Genomic DNA, 25,772 nt, shown 5'->3' with positions numbered 1-25,772 from the left:
TCTGAGGAAACAGAAGCTTAATCAATAATTCAAGAACCTAGTGGCCAAATCCAAAAAATATAATAAAAATAAGCAATCGCGCGTTATTAGACGTTACAACCGCCGAGCGGACTTGGCCTGACACAGAAGATTCCGCCACCGCTCGCGATCGAGCGCCGTCGTCCTCCAAGTCGGTACTCCTGCTATTCTGGCGTCAATGTCTATACCGTCGCTCCATCTCGATTTGGGCCTACCACGCCCTCTCTGTCCATGCGGAAGGCCTAAGAAGACTTTAGGCTAGGGCTAGGTCGTCGTCTGCTATTCTCATGACATGTCCAGCCCACCGAAACCGGGCGAGTCTCACTGCGCGACAATGAGATCGTCATACAACGCGTATAACTACGCGTTGTATCAGCTTCTCCATCGTCCCTCCTCACACACGGGGCCAAATATCCTTCTGAGAACTCTCCTCTCGAACGCGGATAAGAGGGCTTCGTCAATTCTGGACAGTGTTCAAGTCTCAGAGGCGTATGTGAGCACCGCTACTATATACGTCGTATACAGTCCCCGTTTCGTCCTTCTCGACAGATTTCTCGAGTGGATTAGTTTCCGCAGGCTAAAGTATGACCGGTTGGCTGCTAGCACCCTAGCGCGAATCTCTTGTGTTATGTCATTGTCGGTGCTAACTCTTGACCCTAAGTAGGTGAAGTTCTCGACGACATCGAACTTTTCGAAAAATAAGCAATCACAAATATTAAATGTAACTATGAAGAAGTTACCTCAAAGATAAAAAAAGCCACGCGAAATGGCATTCAAGGACTGGGGCTCGTTTCTCTATAGAACTAATGGAAAAAAGGGCGCGGAGATCTACCTGATCATGTTGCTATACGGCCTGAGATGGAAGGACGGTTTTCGCCAATTATACCGGCAATGGTCAGGTTGACTGGGGCGAATCATAGAGGAGCCGTTCCCACGCTTGACGATGCCGATGGCCGTAAGAGGTTGCTGCGGGTGGCTTTGGACCCATCGGAATGGGTACTGATATCTAGCAAGAGGTGATAGCTATATCCAGTAAGATATATAGCTATACCCAGCAGCCGCACAAGGCACCGGAACCAGGCAGTATCCCACTAACTAGCCAGTCAAGTCTGCGATAAGACATAATACGGAGATGTGTTTTCGCAGTACACATCCGTGTCGGTATCACTCCCCTTTCTCTGGTGTCCCTGATTGAGCAATAGCTCATCCCGATCAATTTGCCACGAAGTTTTTCGGTGATCTAGTGATTCGGCCAAGGAAGCAATCAAGTACCTCGGAGTGATAATAGATCGCAAGCTTAGCTTCATGTAGATCATGTAGAGCATGCTACCAGCAAGGCACTGGAATTAGGAATGCAGGAGCTTTCCTTGGCGGCCATCAGTGTGAGTACCGGCATGATTTCGGTTGGAATCCTTATCGAAGAGGACAGGGAACGCGTGCGTCCTTGTGCCCTGTTCTAGGGTTGAGGAACCAAGGTACCTCAATTCTACAGAAATGAAGTGAAAATGATGAATTAAAATGGCCACATTTTCGAGTAAATGTTTCCCATTTTTTCTTTTTTGCCCATTTTATGCGTTCTGTACCTGGTAAATAGTTTGATTTCGTCTAATTTTTAAAGAGATATCTCATTTTTGGGTGATTCATCATGGGGGAGAATGGGAGAGACACAGACTTCCTGTAATGTTAGATAAGACAATAAATACTATCTCAAGTTTGAGATTTCAGAACTCAATCAGAGTAAGAGTTGGCGAACATTTTTTATACTTGCTATGGCTTGGTGTGACAAATCCATCTCCGGGAAGGCTAAGAGTAAAGCCTATAATAAACATAGAAAACAAACAGGGGCGCTGACCATTCACAAAGGTGAATTTTTTATACAGCACTAGCTGCTTCGACAGACTTCGTACTGTCTTTGATCGGTCGTGGGTTTATCGTAAACAGGAACGTTCAAATTTCAGTAGATATAATTTTTCTATTCCATCATTTGGTCGTATTCGATTTATCAATGAATCAAATCAATAGCAAGTTCAGTTAGTGATGTTGGAAATAGAGATACGACGTGATCGTAAATATGAGCTGGAAAGTTAACTTGATGTTTGGATTTTAAGGCTTTACTTTATGCGCCAAATGATGTCATTTGGAACCACGAATTATATTTTCCCAAGTTTTTTTTATAAAATACTTTGACTTTAGTGTTCGGCTTGCACATAGCTCGTTAAGTTCAAATTCTGTGTATTTAACGGCATTACAATACGACACACTTGATCCATTTTTCCGGTATTCAGCCTACGATGATTAACATAGTCACATGGTAAATCATAACTAAAAGCACAGCACTTCAAATTTACTCAAACGTCGATTGATCAGATCGAGGGTCTTTCTTCTCTCTCGGACATTCTCGGTGATCATTCCAATCGTAAGCCGTTCCTGATAGATAGGATATGTTGGTATTGTTTTCTATTGCTATTAGGTTACTGCTGCTTTATATGTTTGTGCATGTAATTCCGATCGTTTACCATTCATAGCCCGATACGTTGAAAATCGTCAATGATAAGAGGCACGTAAATCAATAATCAAAAATTAACAATAAACAACTGTATGAGTTTTTATAATTGTTTCATGTACATTGACTTGTGAAACTTAAAGCAGCTTCTTGATTACCTAATGATTTGATTGAACTTAAGAAATTGTTAAGAAAATTGAAACCAACAGTAGACACATCAATAAAAAATGGTGACGATTTCTGCAGCGTTGCCGAAATTCATTCCAAATTCATGTTACCATTCCACCGCAGGCGCTCTCTCTCTCTCTCTCTCTCTCTCTCTCTCTCTTTCTCTCTCTCTCTCGTTCTTCTATTGGTTTCATTTTTAAGTTATTATTCATGAATTAAACGCAACTATATAATTTTCCCAGTAGTAGTTTCGGAGTCTATACGGGACATCCGGACAGACACATTCATTTTTATATATATAGATAACATTTGAGCATATTGCGATTCAACCATTTCCTGATCGAGTGTGCGCTCCAACACGCTGCGATTAATAGCGGTTAGCCTACTTCTTTTAAACTGGCCAAACCAAATGGGTCGGTAGGTGACCAACTTTTACTGATAATACTGATCGATGCCAGGATAAACGCGTTCGATTAGCAATCGAGCATCAGCCTGCTGCCCTATAGCTTGAAGAACACCATGTCACGCAAAAATTTGAAAAAACACGAAAAATTATCCTGGGTCTTATCTAACATTCGATATTCTAGGCCGGTAATAAGAAAAGAGGAACAAAGGAGGTAACATTCTAACCGTACGCTGTCATTCGCGCGCGCATGAGAAGTACTATATCGCCCTGTAGAGGAGGAATTAACAAATAATCCACCAAATGTAACTGTTTCAAACCAACGCTTCAATGTATAGCTCTCTCTCAGGACATTGGTTCCTTTGCAACCAACAATCGGCTAATGGGTGATTTTTACACAATTATTCTTAGTTGTATAATAATTAAGAGTTATTGATAAATTTGGTCAAATTTTGACAAGGCAACGTGCTAAGTGTATGTAAAGGAAAAGTGTGCAAATTATGAGACGGTCGAATTATTTGAAACTACAGAGTGGTCCATCTTGGGTGCACAATGTTAATTATCAATCATTCGATAAATGTGAGGTTTTGAAACGATTTGTTTTTACATTTTACTAGTTGGATGATTGATCATTTCAATCATGGTCAAACCATTCAATTCGGTGGAACAGCGCGATAAAGTTCTTCCAAGATACGGTTTGCCAAGCGGTTACTGTGTTTGCTATCGTGAGATGATAAAAAAACTTCTTGTGGCCTGAAATCGATGGTGTGAAACTGGACGATATGTAGTTTCAGCAAGATGGCGCCACCTGCCACACAAGCCGTGAGACCATTGCCCTTTTATGCGTACTACAAATTCAAAGACCGGGTAATCTCACGTTGCGGCGAAGTGAATTGGCCACCTCGATCGTGTGATTTAACTCCACTAAAATTTTTTGGGATACATTACAGAAAAAGTTTATGTTAACAAACCAGGCACCATACAAGCAGTTAAAGACGAGGTTATTCGTCAAACGAGGGACATGGATCCAACATTATGTCGCCGAGTCATCACAAATATAGCGGGGGACCAACGAATAGCGGTGTGTCGCAAAAGCCGTGGTAAACATTTGGACGATCCAAGTTGGACCACCCTGTACAGCTACACATAAAATATCATTAAAATTTCTTATTATCTTAAAAAAGTATCATTTTTATTTTATCATTTTTTCTGATGCTGGGCGGGAAACTTCCATAGGCACCGTTAGGAGGGCGAGAGCTCCTACCGCTAGTGTGGGATTTCCGGTCTCTGAGGAGTCCGGACCTACCTACTAAAACCCTCCCAATGCCTTGAGCCCCCTTCGGATCACCTACTCGGTATTACCTTCGAAGGGGAGGCTGGACATGGAAGTCCCACTCGTACCCATGTGGGTACGCTCGCTAAAAACCACGCTCACGACTTGACCGGCCTGTCTGTTGGAGGTTTGCTGGCGCTTTGGTTCACCTGCCACTCTGACCAAGCGCGTGTCATCGTTGATCAAATGCAGGGGTTGCGCACATTAGCGACACCACGTTTTCTGCTGTCACATCTGTGCCTAACACGAGGTTCATGCGCCTCCTTTCCTCCTCGAACCTCGAACAAGGCACTAGGACATGCTCGGGCGAATCTTCTGTGTACTTACAAGTGGGGCAGTGTGGTGACGAGGCTCGCCCAATCTGGTTGAGATACTTTCTGAAGTACTCTAGCCACTCATAGCTCTATATTGAGGATGAGACGGTGTGTCCATCTACCATTTGTTTCCCTGTCCCAGTCCCGCTGCCAGATAGCTAAAGACCGGCGCCTTGGTTCCGAGCGAGTACCCGGAACACCGCGCCTGGCATAGACTGTCCTCCCTTAATAGGATTGTGATAGGCATAATAGATGCGATCACACCGACTGCTGCTGTGGAGCTCGTACGGAAAGCGCACGTAACTCTCATGGCTGCCAGGCGGTGAACCCTGTTGAGAACTTCGCAGTTTTTTCCCACCCCCAGTGCTATATCCCATGCCGGGGACGCGTACCGCAGTATCGACGTGACCACTGAAGCAATTATGCGCTTCTTTGAGCTACTGAGCGACCCACTCCTACGGATCATGCCCCCCAGAGCATCAAGTGCGCTCTTCGCCTTGCTGGTTGCATGCCCCACGTGGCTACTGAAGGTGAGCCTATCCCAACATCACTCCGAGGTACCTTATGGTTCTTTTAGACCGTACCACTAGGTCACCGATCTTAACCGATGCCTTTTGGATGGGATGACCGATAAGTATCATCTCGGTTTTGTGATGAGCCAGGCCGCGGCCCCTCATCCACGATTCCACCATCGCTCCAAAAGGTGTGGCAAGCTCGTTCTCGCTTGCTCGCTCGCTACACGTGCATTGCAGTTATCGCGCCAACTTCTCGCCGGATTTGTATGGGATGACGTTTAATTTAGAAGTTCTCGTCGAGAAGTGCTCCAACATTCGTCGTCGTCTGGAAGCAGAGTTAAGAGGCACTTCCTGTTGACCTGTGTCGGTTTCGTAAATTAGGACACGGTCCTCGAAGTAGCTTTGGAGCATGTGGCACAGGTTCTTAGGTTCCCGTATGCTGTGCAGCGACCTTGCGATAGCCAGCTAGCTAGCGTTATTGAACGCGTTTTTGATGTCTATTGTGACAATCGCACAGTATCTATCCCCTCCTCTATCCCTGGCAGTCTCCACCACCTTACGGATAGCATCAGTTCTAGACCTCTCTGTACGGAAGCCGTACTGCCTATCCGATAGCCCTCGAGCTCCCTCGGTGTGCGGCGTCAGTCTGTTGAGAATAAGCCGCTCAAGGAGTGTACCCATGGAGTCCAGTAGACAGATCGGCCTGTAGCAGAAGCGTCTCCTGGGTTTTTGCCGGGCTTTGGCAGCAACAGTAACTTCTGTCTCTTCCAGCACACTGGAAAGACGCGGTCGTCCAAACATTTCTGCATCGCACTTCTGAACACGTCGGGACATGTTTGTAACGCAGACTTTAGGGCAATGTTTGGGATACCATCCGGATCCGGGGCTTTGTTTGCTACTATTCGCCTTGCAGCTGCCTGTAACTCCTCAAGCGTGGCCCTGGGGCAACTCTCTTGTCCTGGTACCTCGTACAGGGTAGCTGGCCAGTCGCATCGTGGACGGTTGGGAAATAGTTCCGCCACAATAACTCGGAGTCGCTCTGGACAAGTTTCGCGCGGGACACAAGTACCCCTGAATCTTTTCATTGCCTCCCTGTACGCGCCTCCCCATAGATTCGATTCTGCCTCATTGGTGAGCTTCTTTTTTAATCAATTGAATGTCGAATAAACGGAAAATAATATTTACCGGTATTTACTTCTTGAATGTTAAAAGAAAAAAGACTTTGAAAGCCTTGGTTTGCTGAAAAAAAAACACGGAAACCGGATACACGGATATGGGAAATGTTGAACATCTCTTTCACTCATTTAAAAGCAACAATGTGGGATATATTTTTAGAATACCAGAAGACTGCCCTGAAAGAAATGTATTTAAAAATTGCAGAAATTTGATTGCAAATGAAATAACCAACCATCTAGTAAATTGACAACGATTGAGAATGTCGGTTTCATACCAATTTGCGAAATTGACACCAATAGTATAGTTTTCTCTGCTCATTAGCTGCTAGTTATAAAATTTAAGGATAGCTCCGAATGAAATTAGAAAAAATAGAATATGGCCATGCTCTGTAACCGGCCGTCCACACCACCAATTTTTTGGGGATAATGTATGGCGGAGCCCAACAAGTAACTCCAAATTTTTGCAGCTACGTGGGTTACCATGAGTGACATTTGCATCCAAGTGAGCGGCGGTTGCATGCAGCTTGTTTCAGTTATCTCCAACAAAAACATGTTTTGGATACGTAACCAAAACATTTTTTTGTTGGAGATAAAAAAAATTGGGGTTTTTGGTAAAATGCGGCCCATTATCGATATGATAATGTCCCAATTTTTGCCCGATTTTGAGCGATCACTCAGGCACTCACAGAAATGTTTGGCAAATAAATTTGTAGTGTGGACACTCGTAGACCCAATTTTTTTTTGCCAAATATATTTATGGTGTGGACGGCCAGTAAAACAATAATCCAACTCGAGACTGTTTTCCGAGGTTCTTGATTACGAGTATGCAGCAAACTTCAGATAATTGTTGCTACTCCTACGAACCGGTGTAATACAAAATCAATGGAGGGTGAGTGAGTTGTGGAGAACAAGGATAACGAAGCATCGCATTGATTGCTTCAGGATGTTCCGGATGCAAAATGTGTTTTGTTCTTTGCAGGATCCGCATCCACGTACCCATGAAACATCACACGCATTTGCACACGAAATCTTACAACGATGAGCACGGATGGGAGTACGGCAAGAAGAAGGTGCAGCCAGCAGCTATCTTTCTTACATTTAAGTTGTTTAAGCGCACCGGAAGGTTTTGGAAACCAAAAATTAGAAAATTGTAGAGACAAACGAAGACAAACTTGAGATTTGCTCCTTCCCTTACTCCCTCTCTTGGAAAAAAATGCAAAAGAATCATTCGGCACGCCCAGCGCAAACAAAAAAAATACAGCGCAAAGACGTGCTATTAAGACTCTGGGTAAAAGACTGAAATAGGCCCCCCCCCTCACGGTGAGTTACTGAGTGACCGAAAAAATCGTTGTTTTAATGGTAAAATGTAACTTTTCCACCCCTCCCCCCTCCCCTAATACATTTATTTACGTTTCCGCATATTTTTATGAAGGTTTGCTTATCTAAAAAGTGGTATTTAACGATTTTTTCGGTCACTCAGTATCTCACCGTGAGTGGGGGGGCCTATTCCCAGCTGGCATTTCCCCTCTTTTCGTGAGTTACTTTCAAGGTGGTAACTCCAGCCGGTTGCTCCAGAAACTACCTATTGCGCGAGACTTACCTCCTATTTTTGTCAGAGATACTACCTGATTGGCTTGATTCATAATTAGAGGTTTTTATTTGCTTGCAAAATGGTACTTTAATTTTCAGGCAAAAAACTGGGTAGGCCTTTCCTTTGCCCTTACCTTACCTTACCCCTTGCCTTGGCCTTGCCTTGCTTTCTCGACAACGACCGGTTTCAGTTTGTGTTTCCGCGTGAGCCTGTGTGCGAGATTTCCTGTAAGTATTAAATGTGTGGATGAATCTTGAAACTATGGAAATGTTCTGTACTTACCGCATCGCCGTTGTTTTGCTCGGCTTCGAACCAGCTGGACTATATCTCGCGTATGAATGGATGCAGTTATGTTTGCATTATAATGTGATTGTAGTGAAGCATACTTTCGGACGTATAGTCGTTGTCATGTTTGCGAAGGATTGGATATTCCGTTTCGCCTTGCGTATGTTCTTCCCACACTTGGCTACATTCTTCTAATCGTATAGAAGATTGCTGAAACGGTCTTGTACCACTACGAACAGTTCCTTTCAAATTGTAAATTATTTTCAAGTGTGAAAGTTAAATAAGATTCAGCTGGCTGAATCGTCGCACTTCGTTTGCAATATGTCCTACGTTGTGCAAATTGCTAGCATTTTTCTGGTCATCTTGAATTGTGTTGCAATAAATTTGTCAAACATTTGCCCAGACTCGTGAACGAATCGTCGATTCGACAAAACTTAGGTTAAGTTACGAAAGCCATCCATGATGCACTTGCTGATTTTGGGTTTTGTACGTATATTTTTTTTCGAGAGCAGTCGTGAATCGTTAAGCAAAACACCATGGATACGGGAAAGGAACCCACCAATATCGCCGTCTCATCGGAAGTCTCACTCATGCCCACGGCAAAATTTTCAAGGCGCTCATTCAGATGCTCTGTTTCATCTGCCCTCCTTTTCACTCTCATTGGTAACATAGGAAAGTCACTCACAAAATGCCAGCTGGGTTTCAGTCTTTTACCATATACCAATAAATGTATTAGGGGAGGGGGGAATGGTGGAAAAGTTACATTTTATCAGTAAAACAACGATTTTTTCGGGTAAAAGACTGAAATAGGCCCCCCCACTCACGGTGAGTTACTGAGTGACCGAAAAAATCGTTGTTTTACTGATAAAATGTTACTTTTCCACCCCTCACCCCTCCCCTAATACATTTATTTACGTTTCCGCATATTTTTATGAAGGTTTGTTTACCTAAAAAGTGATAATTAACGATTTTTTCGGTCACTCAGTAACTCACCGTGTGTGGGGGGCCTATTTCAGTCTTTTACCCTCACCGTGAGTGGGGGGCCTGTTTCAGTCTTTTACCCTTAATCCTTCGTAGGCAGCACTGCATTCAAAGAATTGATGGCCGTTGTTGTTGCTAGTTTAGATGGTGAACATTCTTTAATGATGTTTCATCTAGTGCAACCGGGTCTATTATTGTTTAATAGACCCAAAATTGTTCTGGCGACGGGTCTATTAAGCGTTAATAGACCCGGTTACATATACCTTCTGCAATCGTGGTAGAAGCCTGGGGAAGAGCAGTCACCCTTCACACTCTTACTCATGCGTCTCACACACAAGAGTGAGACAGAAACAGCCAAAACTTCGTTACCTTTCTCTCGCAAGAAAGTGCGAAATCCATTTGGTTTTTGGACTTTTTAATTTGGAAACTAAAATGTGGTTCATCCGATAAAAAAAAATAAACAATTAAAATGATAGCAGATAAACATGATCTTTTTTTTCGCATAAAATGGTTTAATTTTCGACAAAAATCGAAATTTGAAGTGAAAAATGGACAACACCCTGGAAACCCTTGTTTTGGCTTTGAGGTTAGGTTTTTACTTTGTTTTGCTTAAAAGTGAGAATTTTAACTTTTTCGAACGTTTTTCGTGAATTTCGTACTATAAGTCTTATCGTAAGGGCGATAAGAGCAAACTAGCATCATTTGCAACTCCCGGCGTCGTTCCCGTTGGAAAAGCGTAAGAAGCTTGGAGAACCGCAGCGCGAAAGATCCCCAAAAGTCGGGACTGAAACCACGGAAAAGGGTTCTGCCTTTTGCATTTCCCTTTACCTAAACAGGATCCTTCGAGCTACGGCTCCGGGAAGCAATCAGCATCCAGGAATACAGAAATCTGCGGCCGAGACGTGTTTGTTTGGGTACCAGTCGGAACCTGCTCTGGCAAGCGGCGCATTCACGGTGACTTTGTATGGTAGGCCCAGGAAATTTGCCGTTGGTTTGTTGTTTGCGAGAGATTTTCGGATCGAGAGTCGAACGAATTAATGGAATCGGAGGCTAAGAACAAATCGAGAAATATCTCTTCCGCGTTTCGGTAAGGTTGAAATCCATATTGGTTAAGCATGGATCCGGTATTGGTGAAGAACATAGAGCTGGACAAAATTTGTCGTATCTGTCTAGTAGTGAAAAAAGAAATGCGCCCTCTTTTTGGGGAAATGGTGGCCGAAATGCTTATGGAAATAGCGAAAATTGAGGTAATTGTAAGCGGTCAGAGGGTAACGATTGTTGCATATGATATTAAACGTAAATACGTTTATTTACCTGATTGTAGATCGAAAACAGTGATGGATGGCCAGACAAAATTTGTGTCCAATGCATACATCAAGTGAGCCGCTGCCACGCGTTTAAGACCCGAGTTGAAAAATCCGATATAGCTCTCCGCCAGTACATAAAAGGCATCACTGTGCTGGATGATCATCAAGTGAAGAACAACATAACCACGATCGAGTTGCCAAAAATGACCCTTGGTTCTCCCAAATTACAACCAATTACCCAACCAGTACCTTCGCATCTTCATGAGCTTCATCTACATCGGGCTGATGTGCAGCCTATTCAAACGGAACCTCCAACGGTTCCGACCATGATACTAACTGGCACACAGCTGATCAATGGACCTCAAATCATTAACGCGGGACACATAATTACTACGGCCACTGGACAACAAATCCTACAAGCGACACCGCAGTACCAGGCTACGCAGATAGGGCAATTTATACACGGCCCCAATAACACAGTGCAAATGATAACGCACAATGGAAATCCTGCACATGTGCTACACATCCAACGCACAGTAGATGATTGTGAGATAATTGTGCAACCTGAAATGGCCGAGTCACAATACTTAGAAAATGGTAAGATACATAGGTGCAACATTGAATGATAAGCTTTTCGTAAATTCACCTATTTACTCTAGTATCAGCTTTACCGATGATGGTAGCAGCGCCCAATACAACGATTCCAACCGACCAACTGCAAGCGCAACAATTACATGCACATATTACCAGCCAACAACACGAGCAGCATCATCACGTTAGTCTGGAGGAAAGCGAAACACATTCTCAATTACACCAGAAGCTTGATGAAGACATCGATTGTGTACTGGTAGAAGACGAGGCTATTGAGACGGATGAAATTATTGAAGAGGACGATGGAGCAGATGCCGCGGATGTAGAATATTACCCCCAAACTGATTGCGAAGAAAGTGATGAGGAGGTCAAACAGCTTGGTAAGTATATAAAAGAACATCAATATAACTTTAATGTCATTTAGATATTTATTTTTCATAGTCACAGATAGTACAGTAATTTAACATTGATTTTCAATTGCTTTTTAGAAGAATGCGTAACGTATCAATCATCCTGCCCCAGCCCAAGCCCCGGATCGTACATTTGTAATCTTTGTTACAAGGAGTTTAGTCAACCGAAATGGCTTCAAAAGCACATGTCGCAGCATGCAAACTGGATTAAGGTGTGTTTTAAGTTTTCCATCGCTTGATGCAGCGATTTAAGTATTTTGGTTTTCTCTTTTATTCGTTATAGGCAAATTGCAAAAAACAACCAGAGTGTGAGATATGTGGCAAAAGTTTCCGTGGTCCAGGAATGCTTCGTATGCATATGAAAACGCATGAAGTAAGTATGCTGCTTGATTCTTATTGGCTTGTAAATTTATGTATATATTTTTGTTTTTTTTATTTTATTTTTAGAAGGTTAATAAAATTCCAACCTGCAGCATCTGCAACACAGAGTTCAAAACAAAATCCATTCTTTACCGCCATCGACAAACTCATTTTGAAGTGAGATTTCGCAGTATTGTACCTTCAAATTTAACGTAGGATTATTAACAAAGGCACTGGTATACTTTTAGAAAAAGTTCGAATGCAACATTTGTGGAAAGAAGTACAACTCTAGATATCAACTTAACATTCATGAACATCGCCACGAAGTCCAGAAAACTCATACATGTCAGCATTGTGAGCGATCGTTCTTCAATGAAACGGAATTGACGGTAAGATTGTGAAAAATACACAGACAAAAAGCAAACAAGATTTTATAATAACGTATACATTCCTAACCACACAGAATCACATCAAGCAACACATGGGCATCAAAGTAAAAAAAAATAAAAAACCTGTAGGTAACCGAAGCTAATTGGAAATCGTTTTCCTTGCGAATAAGCGTAGATTATCATAGATATTGAAGCAAGTGTTCTGAGACACAAACGAATCAAATTAAATGTAAATATCTGCCCGCGACATACAAACTAAGATAGCGAGTTTTCCCAATAGAATTAAAGTTTCACAGAAATACGATAGCCAAAAGTATGGAAGTGTAGTTCTGAATAGTTTGGCGGTTAATGCGATTGTAGAACCGGGCGATGCAGTTTACTGTTTCCCTGAATCGTATTCGCATTTTATCATCCCATTCCTTATGGAGCAAACGGTTGTAATCTACGGATTATAAAGCAGCGTAACATAAGTTAGGAAGATTAAACGACAAAAATCCATGTAACGAAGCTAGCAATACCTATATCACGAATTATACCGCATTAGCGTTTATAAACATGCAATCCAGATGATCGAAAATTGAATTGAATTCATGTTGATTAGTTGTCAGTCAGCATGTATTAGTAGAACTTAAATAAGGATCCATATTTTGTTTCAGTGTTGGACTAAATGGATGCTTTAGCTATTGTTTTTGTTTTGATCATGAATTAAATGATTTTTGTTGAAATGCCATGCATTTTTATGGTATGATTAGATACGGAAGAGAAATTATTTTTTCATCATGCAATGTTTAACCTGCTCTTTCTTTATATGTTTATTTATAAATGAACCATGTGTCACAAAGAACGTTTTGTAAATATTTATATAAGAAAATTCAAAGTACACATTGTAAAATAAATAGCGAAATTCGACATCAACTCTTTAATTAATGTATCACAAACATATTCAGTAATTCCTTAATTCCAAACTTAGAAATCAAATATTCTGTTAAATCAAAGAATGGTAACAAAATGACGCTCAAATAACAATTTTATCGCATATTTTATTGGACGACTTGGCTCAAGAGTGGTATTGTTTGTAGCTCGATACCATGGCAACCAAACATAATGCTGGCGCATGCGCAGGGCAAGTATAGCCACTACTGGCACTGCATGCTCTAGAGTCAGTTAGAATATATTGTGGAAGGTAGTAGATGGTTTCCTGTGTTAGTCGTAACAAAACTGACTTCATTAAATCTCCTTTATATCACCTGCTACTCTGGAATAGATAAGTTACGCGCAGATGGATTCCGGAGAAAATTCCATAGATGATCGAGATGAAAAAAATTACCATCATCGTATAAAAGGATCAGACAGGCTAATGCGTAAAACTAGTGCAGAAATAGTCAGTGAAGCAAAGAGTATGCTAGTAGGAGGTTTGTGTTTTTGTACTAGATTGTAAAAAAACATGATGAAAGAAATTCAATTCGGTTGCAGCATGTGGAACAAGACTGGTGTCGGCGCGGAGACCAATTACACCACGCGATCCCAGAAGACAGCTTTACGGACGAATCGCCCCACCGGAACGCCCGCCTAGTGCGATCAATTTAAAATACCTTCAGCAGGATATGCGTCCGTTACCAACACTAGAACCCATCATTACGAGTGCGGCTACATCAAATGTTGTACGCTTTGAATTGGTAGATTGTTCAAAGGCTAATGGTGGTGACCTGGTTCGAACAACTTCTATGAATGGAAGAGAAAAACTTCCAGCTATTAGTAATATGTCTAATGTTTCACAAGTTTCATTGGTAAATACAGGTATCGGTAAATACAAAGCGACAAACCATGGTTGGTACAGTAAATACAATATAATTCACATACTGAGTTTTTTTTCCTTCTAATAGTAGCCAATTTAAAAAAGGATCAGATTGTCGAGAAAACGGGCAAGTCCAAGGATTTTAAAGAAACGGTAGAAACTACTAACCGCGCCAGCATAGTGAAGAATCATCCATTGAAAAGAATTCAGCTGAAATCGACCGAAGATCATTTTCAATCAATCGACACTGTTGTGCATCGTTGTTTCGTAAGCCCATATTTTTTATAGATAGCCACCATTAAAATTTGCAACTAATCGTGAATACATTTTTTGTAATTTTAGGACCAATCAAAGACACTAGGCAAACAAAACAATGAACTGCTGCTATCTTCCTCAACCGAGTCTCTTCTCGAAATGTTGAAGAGCTACGCTGGACTAAAGGAATGTGACGAGAGTACAGTTGCCCAAATCAATGCGGTATGTAAAATCACCAGTGTTAGCCAGTGTTATATGGATATGACACATTGACTCGGATCAGATTGTTAGTTGGGTGTGATACTAATATATCTTTTGATAAGGCGACACCAAAAAGATGTTTACAATTGAAACAGTGTCATAGACAATATATCAATTTGTATTTGATACGCAGTTGTGTGCAGGGAGGTGACGCAGATGGTTCTGAATTACGGCTGATTGTACTATTTCTGCGTTGCTATCTCCGGGAAATGCAACGGAATGGTTGGTTAACCCTTCTTCTATAGGATTTAGAGCGTTTGTCGATTAAATAAATGTATCATTTCATAAACTAGTTATTAGTATAGCCAGATGATAATCTAATCGTGTTTAGAATAACAGTCGCTTTTTTTAACTGACAAAGATACAGCTGTTTGGAAAATCGCGCGTCATACATTGTTCCAGTGTATTTGACAATTTTAAAACGGTCTTTCCAAAAACTAACGTTTTCAATGACTATTCAAGCATAGAAATAATAATAACCATAAGTTCCCACTTACAACTCATTTTTCTTTTCGTGTAAGTCCAAATTCATTTAATAGCTTCAAGACCCAACTTCTCAACTAGATGTCTATTTTAATAGTATCTTACGCCTTTCCTGGATCATTTTTTAAAGATATTGAGTGAGCTGTTCATAAGAGTCAAAGGATCTAAAGGCGGTTGGCGTGGAACGGTTTTGGGTGTCCTATATGGTTTGGTAGAAGCCGTGTCATCCAGCATTTTGCTCTCAGTCGCTTGTATCGTGTTGGCGGTAAGCTTTATCTTGAAATGCTATTCACAATACAAACGTTATGCGGTCGTGACTCTGTTTCTGCAGATGAATGTTACTGGAAGCAACCTCACTGGCGCATGCAAACTAGTCTTCAAAATTGCCCGTAATGAGCACAACGATGCCTTGTTTATGAATAGCGATGTACCAGGTAAGGGCTAAATGATAAAAACAGTAAAATGGTGTTCTTAGTTTAAATTGAAATTGAAGAACAAACTGTGAACAAATATTACAGAACTGTTGGTGGATGGGCTCGGACGAGCGTCCCCAATAGATGACCCGGAAGCATGCATTTACGGATATGGCGCAGTTCGTTTTCTTGCTGGATCAGTTAATGAAGATTATGATGACCAACACTATTCTTCGCAGTTCTTAGCTAAGCGTCTGGTGGATCATGGACTTTGTCAGCTAATGGTGTTACATTTAAAAATGATAAATGAATTCGCCTCTTCCAAAAACATTACCGGCCCATCGTTGCATGCGCTCTTTCAGTTATCGGGTGCATTGCGTACGCTAGCAGGTAACGTTCCGCGATCGAATGTTCTATCTGATGTACAGGAACGACATTCTTTCCCAGATTTCAGAGCAAAGAGTAGATTAGAACTAAGACAAATCGATCAGTCCGTGTCATTGCTAGTTCGAGCTGCTGAAATTTGTATTAATGAGACGGAAGTGCAAGCAAACATAATTCGTACACTAAGCGTTTTATCGGAGCGTCCCGACTGCTGCGAGCGCCTTGCCGAAACAGCACCTCGACTGGGTATCCTATTGGGTTCGATAACGCAAACGAGTTCATCAGTAGAAAGAGAGCTTGTTTCTTCAAATCGGCTAGGGTACATTCTCGGGAACATTATGTCTCGTTGCGATATGGCCCGTATACAGTTTTACAATTGTGACGTCTCATGTGATGCATTGGTAGCGGCATTAGAATACTATGCGACCAAGCGTTTCACAATACGCAACCAAATGGGCGATTCAATCGTAGACGTCTTGACTAAACTTGTAAGGGTTGTTGCAAACATGTGCGTGAACGGTCTTGTAGGATATGGAATGAGCAACCGGCAATCATTAGGAGAAATACTTCTCAAGTTATTACTCGCAGCCATCCACCCCAAGGTAAGTTCCAGGGATCGATAAGTCAATCGAATTTTCTACAACAGACACATCATAAAAGGAAACAAGCATTAAGATAAGTGTTTATAAGCAGTTAGTTCATTATAATAATTAATTCATTTTTTTCATTTTCAGACATCGGAGTTAGAAGAATTGCTCTTCGCTACACTTGGCGCTTTGCACAATTTGTCTTACTACTACGAATTAAATGAGACTCAGAAAACTGCTACGAATACCGGAAGCATTTGTCAAAACTGGAAGGCTATCTGTGGTGCATTATGTCGTATCCTAAATAGTGATCACAACCCGACCAGATCGGAAGTTGCTCGCGTGTTAGGTAACATGACGCGAAACAGTATTATACGAGAAGCATTTTACGAAGAAAATGGACTGGAGATATTGAAACGATGTATCAGCTCGAATGACGATGAGCTCATAGTAACTGCTTGTGGCGTTTTGGTGAATGTACTAGGCGATTTGACTCGTAGGGTACTATTTCAGGAGATTGATGGCCCCTTAATGTTGAGACATATTTTACATCGTGGTGTAACTAAACGTGATTGGATTATGGCTGGCATCACTTGCCAAGCAATCTGGAATTATCTTATCGACGCTGGAGACATTCTGCAGGCATTGAGCCAAGTTAGCATTGATTATATATGCGAAGATCTAGCAGAGGCATTAGGTAAGACCGAACCACAGAACAGATATCCCTGTATGGTACTGTGCATCTTCTTCTTGTAGACGAAGAAACTCTATTCCATGGAAACAAACCGGATGCTTTCTGGGAAGATTTTGCTCTTGTCGCAACTGACCTATTGGAACGATTGCAATTTGGCATATCTGGTGAGAACTCGAATTGTGAAACATCAGAAGACGAGCCAATAAATCGCAACAATTTTCAAGAGTAATGATAAACTATTTTATCAGTATAAATTTAATTTCATTGGTAAAAAATGACTAAAACACAATTTTGATTCTCATTTTTAAACGTTATATTACAAAATATTATTATGTGAACAGCAGAAAAAAATACAATTGTATTGTAAAATGCTCAATTGAGCAATTGTAATGTAAATATAAATTGTACATACACATAATGCAATAGCGCACATATCAGCGGCGCTAATTCAAAGTTCTATTGATTTGGATCTTTTATTTTCATTGATTTTTTTTTGTTAAGAGCCGAGGAATGTTTTAAAAGACAAAGAAGAAAATCATTTTTTCAGGATTTTTTTTTAATATAAACCGTATCGAAAACTAGCTCGCACTGTTGCTTTAACCATCACTTACTTGAAAAGTCTGTGCTGATTCTCACCGTTTTGGTTTTATCGTTTCCATACTTATGTCGGTTTCCCAGCCTTTTGCTCTTCTACCACCATTAATAGAAAACAAAATTTGTCTAAAATCATGGTTTGGTAATCATGGAAATCATAAATCATGGTGGATCCATATGATAAGCACGAGTATTCGATTATAAAATGTGTAACTTGGGTTTGGGACAGTTGAAGGTAGGTGATAGCTGTGAGAGATATAGTGGAACACAACAATGTGTATAATTGCAGGTTGCCTTACAATTAATATCAGAAACATATAATTAACTTATAGGTGCTTTGGGAGAGCTCATGATGCTCGGCATGTTAATTGAGCGAAAGCTACAAAATACCGAATGTATACTTTTTGTGTTACGCCCCCAGAGGAAATACGTTTAGGCATTGGCAAAGTCCTAGTTGCCCTAGTTAGCATGGCTTTCGTCGAGACGGATTTTTACTACCATAGAAGTGAAGAAAGAATGTAGAAATTTATACTCTAAATTTTGCTAGTTGAACATGAAGATGGTCAGGGAGCACTCTTTTGATTTTAGATAGAAGCTTTTCCTGAAATTGTGACATGATCGTCGGCTTCTTTGAATTGTATTAAAATGACCAGATAAGTCGCTATTGCTCCACAATACTGAAAACATGACATGATAAATAAACATAAAGTCCCATTTCACTACTGTAAGATTATACTCCTATAATCCAAGATTCTCAATTTGTTTTTTTTTAATAATCCGAATTTCTGGAAACTCACCGAAGTTATTATATGTCTGTCGATTGTGCACAGTCCACAAGCCGAAAATGAAAAACTGGTTCCAACCAGCTGTTGCCAAAATATGTTAATCTGTAATTAGTATTTAATTTATCCAAAAGACAGTGTTTTATCAATTTGCAAAGGATCAGAGCAAATGGATAGATAGATTTTTTTTGCGGAGAACTCTACATACACTTTCCGTTACGTCGGGTTCCTTATATGAACGTCTAAGGCTGTTGACGATGATTATAGTTCTTTGACTCTAAAGAAGATTGCAGAAATAATAATAATTAAATACGATAAATAATTTCTTGGTACTTACCTCAACATTTGTTATATGGCATGGTTCTATTGTGAGCAAGAACCTAAAGATATGAATGAACAACCAAAGTGCCTGAATCCATGCAAAAACAGCATCCTAACCGTATGATAAGCGAAACAAGCTCATTAACTACACCTTGAATCCGTTGAATGTACCATAGATCTGTCATACTTTGTCTCCAACAAGTTCTACCATCAAAAAGTATGAAGTAGCCACTAAATGAAGCAGGCAAGATCCCAACACTGCAAGTAATGTAATACCAAATGTTCTGAGGAAAAAGGCAATATTACCAATTTGAAAAACAAAAATGCTGCGGTACTACTTACTTGGATACGAGAACAATTGCATACGAAAGTGAGGCGTGTATTGTTGCTAGATCTGTAATTACCCGACATTCGGAACATTTGCGCTGTTTTGGAAATCCTTCAAATACACGAAAAACACGTTTTCCACATATAATAAGTAGTAAATGAAAAAAGATCTTAGATCAGGTGTCATAATATCGTACCATGTAGTACATTTTTAACGCCAGTTTCAATTGTAAAGTCCGTCGATACGATTTTCCTTGCATCACGATTGATTATGGATATTGGAGGGTTTTCTATTTGAGTTGTTCTATCAACTGTCGTGGAATGTAATATAGACAATTTTTTTCAACAAGTGTTTGACAAGCTCACGAATAGATATACAGACATACATTCGGAAATCATGTCCATTAAAATTATGTTTAGTTGGCGATATCGACTGGCGATACCCAGAGCGGCTTGCGCAAACTGCACATGAAACATCATTAGTATGCAGTATAAGCAGTAGAATGGTATGTATCCCAAAACATTGGTACCTAGAGTCGGCGACATGGTGAAATACAACAGAAAAATCTCTAATTCCTTCTAATCCGTTTATCCTGAGTTTTACTCACTCGAATCGCTGTATTCATTTTTTATCTTGTCAGCTATCCTATACCATACCCATATGTCTAAAGCTAATAATAAAAGACAGAATGCAAGACAAGATTTGTTCATATAAGATAATTAAATTCTCTAGCATTTGCCACATTTCAAACCTACAAAGTGCCCCGATTATGATGAAGCTAACTAGACTTAGCATAAGAATTCCTTTTTGTTTTACTTTGGAAGAAATAGGATTTTTTCTATAAAGAGCAAGAGTATCATCAACCTGCAACAATATAAAATATGGAGGGAGGTATAGGTAATGTATAATTTTAAAATAATCTATCTTTGCCAGTTAGTTTAGCAAATATCATTTATCATCACTTCACTTTATTTATCATCACATCGCTCACCTCAGTTAGTCGTTGATTTAGTTCGAGAACAAACCGATGGCCTAATAATCCACTTATTGCGCCGCAAATACACGCCGAAACTACAACGGATACATCCAAAATGGTGACCACTTTAGAAGTTGCGGTTTTCATTCTGAAAACGAAACTTAGAAAATGCTTGCTTATTGACTTACATTGAACTAAAATCAAGAAACTCAAAAGTAAGAAATGGGTTATATGTCACAATATCAATTTAACCAACCGTATAGGCTTTTTCGATGTTACGTCGAAAAAGATACCCTTGTATGTAAGCCCAGCTGAATTAGAAGTGTTGAGAGAAGAAACAAAGAACGAAAAAGAGGCACAGAGTAAGAAAAAACGAGAGAAAGAGATATATTGAAGTTCAACAAAAAAATATTAAAAACCATAGCGAAATTGGTACCTAAACAAAACACCAAGAATAAACTGTAAACCATGAAAAACACATTACGCCGGAAATCCACTCTTTGGCCTTTGGTTGTACACTTTATAACGTAAGGTGCGAGACCGAACAGTCGGCTCATGTAGAAAATAACTTTCGTTGGCTCTGATATTTCCATTGCAGATTTCGCAGAACTACTAATGACGCCAATGCCAATGCGAAACCCTTTTATATTAAAGGGTGAGCGTAACCGGCGATTTTTGATAAGCATCCGGCTTTTTGTAACTGGTGAAGCGATTGTTTGCTTCGCTTTCACAAGGCGTGACAGCAGTTTGACCTTACAGGAATGGTGAAACTAGCTACTTCTAAGCCAAGTATATTAGTATGATTGAAATTTCTTTCATGCTGCGCTCTTCCATCCACTCCCTGGAATTGCGAATGAGAGCAATGATTATTTACAGTTTCATTTTTTTTGTTTTATGCTTGCCAATCACTAACGATACCATTAGCGTTATCAGAATACGTTGGCGAAGAGATCTTTATTGTTTAAGTGTATGAAAACTACTGAATTGAAACCTCCAACTACACGGCAGAATTTTCTTGCCGGATGATTTGATACAGTACACGAAAATATCAATTATAATTTCAGCGGATTATTTTTCGCCAGTATTAAAGCAAAACTGTAAAATGTAATGTGCGTTGTAACTAGAAACCGGAAGCAGTAGTGAAATATTGATTTTGATGTGATGTGTTACTTCGACAACGAGTATACATTTGAAATTGTTGGTTCAATGCATCATCGAAAAAAAATTGGATCACTAGTTCCTCTACTTAACAAAAATAGAAGTAAAGAAATTGAGTAACCTTCCCTCAAGCGTAGCAAGCATTTATCATATTGACAATCTACAAATATTGTTGCCATTGCGCAAGTCTAGAAAACTGTCTTTGGATTTTTTGTTTTTCGTCGTAGTCTAGTCGTCGCCATCTCCTTTAGTTTGTTTTGTACAGTATTCATATCTCTCTCCTACACCTTTAAATGTTGTGTTATTCTAATCTGCAGCACGATTGAGCAAGGTTGATGCTTGCAGATTGAAAACGGAACAGTTTCATGTAAGTAGTCCATTGCTCAACTGGATTTTCGGCATTCTACGTAATTTTCAATCAGGTGTGTATCTGACGACATTTCAGCGGTAGTATTCAAAGAAATATTCTGTCATATGCGTGAAGAAAAACTAATTTAGGTTCGTATAGAATTCTGGTTAAGAATTGCTCCTCGAATACAGTATAGCATAACAGTGTTCTTAAAGTAGAAGATAACAACAGTGCCACTAAAAGCAGAAACCGACATTAATGGGTCCCTGGCTGTGAATTATCTGTTACAATGAAGAATATATTTTCATGGTTATCAAATACTATTACAAATAATCCCCGCGGTTTTAATTATTTCTGCCTGTTAACAATTGTTATTCTAATTAAATAGATTAAGCACGAAAATCGATTACGTGTGTGAGAAACAATTTGTTATAATGCTATAGTGATTCTTATTACAGTATTTCTACATTAATGTATCGATTATTGTTAAATATAAGCAAAAGCTCAGATTAGGAAATCAATTTTATAAGCTTCAGGTTGATTGATTGATATTATAATTATGTTTTCATTTCTTTTTTAATTTTACGATTTGTAAATCTGTGCTGCTTTTACGACATGAAAAGCTAAGGGATAAGAAAAAGAAAAATACATCGTTTAGTGAGCATCATAGTAGCAATTCTAGTCTCTAAGGCGCTCTAAGGTTTTTTACATGTTTTTCATAATAATTATTTTGGCGATAAAGTTTGAATTTATTTTCATCGATATTGGATCATGATTACTTTTTAGTATTTTACTGTTAATTGATGATCGTCTAATCGGGTTTACAGTTCAGACATGGAACTAACACTACTGATACTAACTTTGAGTACAACGATGATGCTGTGTTCGACTTCGTTTGGCGACGGTGTAACAACAGTTTTGCCTACGACATCGCAAAAAGTAATAGATACAACCTATTTATCTATGGGAAATAAGGACACCACTCCTACGCAGGATTCGATATTTCCGATGCAGCACACGAACAACATTCCAACGGAACAGACGAGAACATACACATTGGTACAAGGCAATGGTATTAGCGGACCAGTTTTAATACATCCTGCTACAGATGCTTCAACTATAACATTTTCACCACCATCTTCGCCTCAGCCAGCCTTCATATCAAACATAACATTTTTTGTCACTACACATTCCACGGTCATACCGACTGTTCGTTCAGACTTTATTGAAAGTCTGCCTATAGATGTATCTAACATTGAGGAAAAACAGATTGGGCCAGGTGGACCCAATCAACAGGAAAGCATCGGTATTCAAAGAGCGCTATGTTGGTTGAGAGAAAAACGACTGCCCGACTACAGCTGGGGTAATGATACGCATATGGTAATATTAGCCAAGGAATTATCGGGTGCTCGAGATCCAACAGAGAGCGACAGCCCAATACAAACTGTGTTGGACTTGGAGAACCTGCTTTCAATCAAGCAAATGGACATCGAGGTAATGACTATGCTAGACAGGCACCACTCTACAGCCAAGCTTCCACACACCGATCACATAGCGAAGTATATCTTGGCGATGGGTGGCTTGTGTAAAGATGCTCGTCATTTCTATGGACATGATCTAGTAGCTACCCTTGAACAACATGAGCATGATCAAGGAAAGGAGTATGAGTTCGCTCTAACGGCCCTCGCCATTTGCAGTTCAGCTACTCATGTCCGGAAACGCCAAATTAGACGCCTTCTGGATATTGCCAGTGGAGAGGTCAATGACGTTGGTGTGTATGCTATACAAAAAAAAACAAATGCTCTAACCAACATTAAACATCTTGGTCTTACTCGTCTTTAATAGATACTATAGCGATGGTCCTATTAGCATTACGGTGCATCGTAACAGATCATCGACATCGACACTTACAACACTTTGTAAGGCGTCCAGCTCGAGGACTGGCCACTTTACAAGGTCCACAGGGCAGTTTCGGCTCGTTGCGCAGTACTGCATTAGCAATGCAAGCCTTACAGGATTTGGAGCCCGATCCAGCAGGAAAATGGAATCGTACTGCTGCCTCCGGATGGTTATTGAATAAGCAGCGTCCCGATGGAGGATGGACTGAAGAACCTCTACAAGATGGGCAGGTTAGATTTTCAACGTCAATTGCATATCACAATGTTTAATTGTGATATTTTTTTTTTCATTATATAGGACGCTAGCATAGGAATCGGTTTAACGGCGGACATCGTTTTGGCTCTCGGGTGGCGTGGCCTAGGTGCGGTGCGTGCTTTACAATGTGATCACGTAATGCGCGAATCAAATGAGCCATCTGAAAACGGTGAACCCAAGCTGGCACCACCTGTCGGTATTCTTTCGCCTGTTGAGGAAACTGAACCACGTAATGTTTCTTACACCTATACCCTATGGGTTGGTACAAATGAAACTGAGGAATATTTTCTCGACTTGACATCACCAAAAAATACGACATTCTTCCGTGCAATGATGCAAGCAGCTTCAATAGATCCAAGGTAATATGAATTCTACTTTCAAGGTCCAACAGCTTCATATTGAACGCCAACTAACGAACGGTATTGCTTGCATTCCAGATTTTCCTTCGAAGCGCGTGAATGGCCTAACGGTCATTACGTACATACATTAGCGGGTATGAAGGAAGAACCAAAAAGGTAACTTCAAAAGATCTGAAAGTATACTACATGCCAACCTGACTAATGGACCGCATAAATTCATTATTGTCGAACACTTTATACAGCTATCACTTTTGGTTGCTTTACCGTCTACCGGAAAGGCCAGATACAAAAAATCCACCAGGAAATCAACTAATAGCACCATTAGGTAGGCGAATAGTGAATTTATTGTTTGTCGTAATTTTGGTGTTGTAAGTTAATCAAAGTTTTGTCAACACATTCTTGCTGTTTTCTTGAAGGCGTGGACGAATTACTCGTGGAAGATGGAGAACATTATTTGTACTGGTACAAGAAGCTGTAAGTCATGTGTAATCGATACATCGTATTCCACATCATACTATGCATAACAAACCAGTTCTTTAGTCACGAAGCAATAAGTCCACCAGTGCTTATGTCTGCTAAAACATCAAACGAATACAGTTTATTTAAGACGCATATGACCAAGTACATGCAGTAAAACGGGTCACAGACCCGGTTATCAGTGTTATCAAAATCCATACAACTGATGCAGTAGAAACTGATGTGAACAACAACCAATAATATAACTCATTTTATAGATAGCACAAAAAATGGTAGGAAATCGTTGCTACATTCACGCAGTACAACATGGCATAAGTTTAGTTGTCAGCTTTAAAGTAATGCAATACTCGATACATGACGCGCGCAAGGAATAAGTAACACTTAGTTGATAGGTTAACAAAGGCAAGAAATACCTTTTTCTCAAACGGGAACAGAAGCGAAAATGTGGACCATCGGAGAGAAAAGAAAAGAAAATGTTTGTATGAAACCGTTCATCCTTTACACAAAAGATGGGAAATGCTAGAAACTGAAAATTATAGTATACAAGTACTTATACACATTATACAAAACAATGCTGGATCCGTCACAAATGGAACTAATAAGGAAAGATTAACAAACAACCGTAAAGGACTCAGATGTATTACAAATTAACAACCGGAAAGAGATATAGAGGAGGCATCACTAAGCGAAAGAGTTCGAAGCTAAAAAATTATATACTTTTTCGCGGAAAAGGCTAAACAAGCTCCCGTATTTGACAATAATTTATGTGTGAACAACGAAAGACAGATTGGCTTAAATATCCGTGTAGTAATACTCAGCGTATAAGGAACGTGTGTAGCGTTCGCATGCGATAGAGGTGCGTGGTGCATATTGGGATTCTGGATTATTATGTGACATGCGTTCATACCTATTTCTCATTGACGATTTTTGCTCAAAATGTCCTATATTACGGTCTATAGGAAATTATACAAAATGCAGAAACAGAAACACGAAGTAAAAAAATTGTCAGTCTAATACTTATTCCATTGAACAGATTGATGCTGCCAATAATTTTTAAAG

At 40.1% G+C, this 25,772-nt stretch overlaps 4 protein-coding genes across 12 annotated transcripts; 3 read left to right on the top strand and 1 right to left on the bottom strand.

The window, feature by feature from the left end:
- The first annotated feature begins 9,891 nt into the window (after nt 1-9,891).
- On the top strand, nt 9,892-13,254 carry LOC125954748 (zinc finger and SCAN domain-containing protein 12). 3 transcript variants are annotated; one of them, XM_049685293.1, is made up of 9 exons: nt 9,892-10,022; nt 10,123-10,533; nt 10,611-11,190; nt 11,253-11,564; nt 11,673-11,806; nt 11,878-11,967; nt 12,042-12,131; nt 12,203-12,343; nt 12,418-13,254. In XM_049685293.1, exons 2-9 carry the CDS (start codon nt 10,402-10,404, stop codon nt 12,484-12,486), a joined length of 1,548 nt encoding a protein of 515 aa, XP_049541250.1. In that variant the 5' UTR covers nt 9,892-10,022; nt 10,123-10,401; the 3' UTR covers nt 12,487-13,254. The 3 variants fall into 3 exon arrangements, with proteins under 3 accessions (XP_049541250.1, XP_049541251.1, XP_049541248.1); XM_049685294.1 differs by having other exon boundaries at nt 9,892-10,533; nt 11,676-11,806; XM_049685291.1 differs by having other exon boundaries at nt 9,892-10,533.
- Nucleotides 13,253-17,730, top strand: LOC125954745 (armadillo repeat-containing protein 2). Of its 4 annotated transcripts, XM_049685285.1 has the most exons (10): nt 13,253-13,755; nt 13,817-14,140; nt 14,227-14,405; nt 14,481-14,615; nt 15,268-15,402; nt 15,469-15,571; nt 15,656-15,940; nt 15,998-16,536; nt 16,669-17,218; nt 17,278-17,730. In XM_049685285.1, exons 1-10 carry the CDS (start codon nt 13,623-13,625, stop codon nt 17,442-17,444), a joined length of 2,550 nt encoding a protein of 849 aa, XP_049541242.1. In that variant the 5' UTR covers nt 13,253-13,622; the 3' UTR covers nt 17,445-17,730. The 4 variants fall into 4 exon arrangements, with proteins under 4 accessions (XP_049541242.1, XP_049541241.1, XP_049541239.1 ...); XM_049685284.1 differs by having other exon boundaries at nt 15,656-16,536; XM_049685282.1 differs by having other exon boundaries at nt 15,268-15,571.
- On the bottom strand, nt 17,724-20,809 carry LOC125954750 (gustatory receptor for sugar taste 43a). The gene is made up of 13 exons (XM_049685297.1): nt 20,653-20,809; nt 20,473-20,527; nt 20,232-20,364; nt 19,996-20,104; nt 19,848-19,910; nt 19,626-19,769; nt 19,437-19,550; nt 19,255-19,351; nt 19,100-19,196; nt 18,929-19,024; nt 18,800-18,868; nt 18,607-18,696; nt 17,724-18,486 (listed from the first exon to the last, which is right to left on the bottom strand). Exons 1-13 carry the CDS (start codon nt 20,807-20,809, stop codon nt 18,394-18,396), a joined length of 1,317 nt encoding a protein of 438 aa, XP_049541254.1. The 3' UTR covers nt 17,724-18,393.
- A 793-nt stretch (nt 20,810-21,602) lies between these two features.
- LOC125954746 (uncharacterized protein CG3556) lies at nt 21,603-24,955 on the top strand. Of its 4 annotated transcripts, XM_049685289.1 has the most exons (8): nt 21,603-21,796; nt 22,551-22,662; nt 22,717-23,494; nt 23,569-23,852; nt 23,920-24,236; nt 24,315-24,392; nt 24,479-24,561; nt 24,653-24,955. In XM_049685289.1, exons 2-8 carry the CDS (start codon nt 22,558-22,560, stop codon nt 24,712-24,714), a joined length of 1,707 nt encoding a protein of 568 aa, XP_049541246.1. In that variant the 5' UTR covers nt 21,603-21,796; nt 22,551-22,557; the 3' UTR covers nt 24,715-24,955. The 4 variants fall into 4 exon arrangements, with proteins under 4 accessions (XP_049541246.1, XP_049541244.1, XP_049541243.1 ...); XM_049685287.1 differs by having other exon boundaries at nt 21,603-21,741; nt 22,551-23,494; XM_049685286.1 differs by having other exon boundaries at nt 22,551-23,494.
- The last annotated feature ends 817 nt before the right edge of the window (nt 24,956-25,772 follow it).

Source organism: Anopheles darlingi, chromosome 3, assembly GCF_943734745.1.
Source record: "Anopheles darlingi chromosome 3, idAnoDarlMG_H_01, whole genome shotgun sequence".
In the NCBI taxonomy this organism is placed as follows: Eukaryota; Metazoa; Arthropoda; class Insecta; order Diptera; family Culicidae; genus Anopheles; species Anopheles darlingi.
This window is presented reverse-complemented; position numbering and strand designations above follow the sequence as displayed.

Coding starts and splice junctions, on each gene's coding strand:
- LOC125954748 (XM_049685293.1), top strand. CDS start 10,402: ATGGATCCGGTATTGGTGAAGAACATAGAGCTGGACAAAATTTGTCGT. Junction 11,191..11,252: donor GTCACAATACTTAGAAAATG/GTAAGATACATA, acceptor TATTTACTCTAG/TATCAGCTTTACCGATGATG. Junction 12,132..12,202: donor ATCGACAAACTCATTTTGAA/GTGAGATTTCGC, acceptor GTATACTTTTAG/AAAAAGTTCGAATGCAACAT.
- LOC125954745 (XM_049685281.1), top strand. CDS start 13,623: ATGGATTCCGGAGAAAATTCCATAGATGATCGAGATGAAAAAAATTAC. Junction 14,406..14,480: donor CTGTTGTGCATCGTTGTTTC/GTAAGCCCATAT, acceptor TTGTAATTTTAG/GACCAATCAAAGACACTAGG. Junction 15,572..15,655: donor TATGAATAGCGATGTACCAG/GTAAGGGCTAAA, acceptor CAAATATTACAG/AACTGTTGGTGGATGGGCTC.
- LOC125954750 (XM_049685297.1), bottom strand. CDS start 20,809: ATGGAAATATCAGAGCCAACGAAAGTTATTTTCTACATGAGCCGACTG. Junction 20,105..20,231: donor TAAATCAACGACTAACTGAG/GTGAGCGATGTG, acceptor ATATTGTTGCAG/GTTGATGATACTCTTGCTCT. Junction 19,352..19,436: donor CGTTAAAAATGTACTACATG/GTACGATATTAT, acceptor GTGTATTTGAAG/GATTTCCAAAACAGCGCAAA.
- LOC125954746 (XM_049685287.1), top strand. CDS start 22,558: ATGGAACTAACACTACTGATACTAACTTTGAGTACAACGATGATGCTG. Junction 24,237..24,314: donor GCAGCTTCAATAGATCCAAG/GTAATATGAATT, acceptor CTTGCATTCCAG/ATTTTCCTTCGAAGCGCGTG. Junction 24,562..24,652: donor TCAACTAATAGCACCATTAG/GTAGGCGAATAG, acceptor GTTTTCTTGAAG/GCGTGGACGAATTACTCGTG.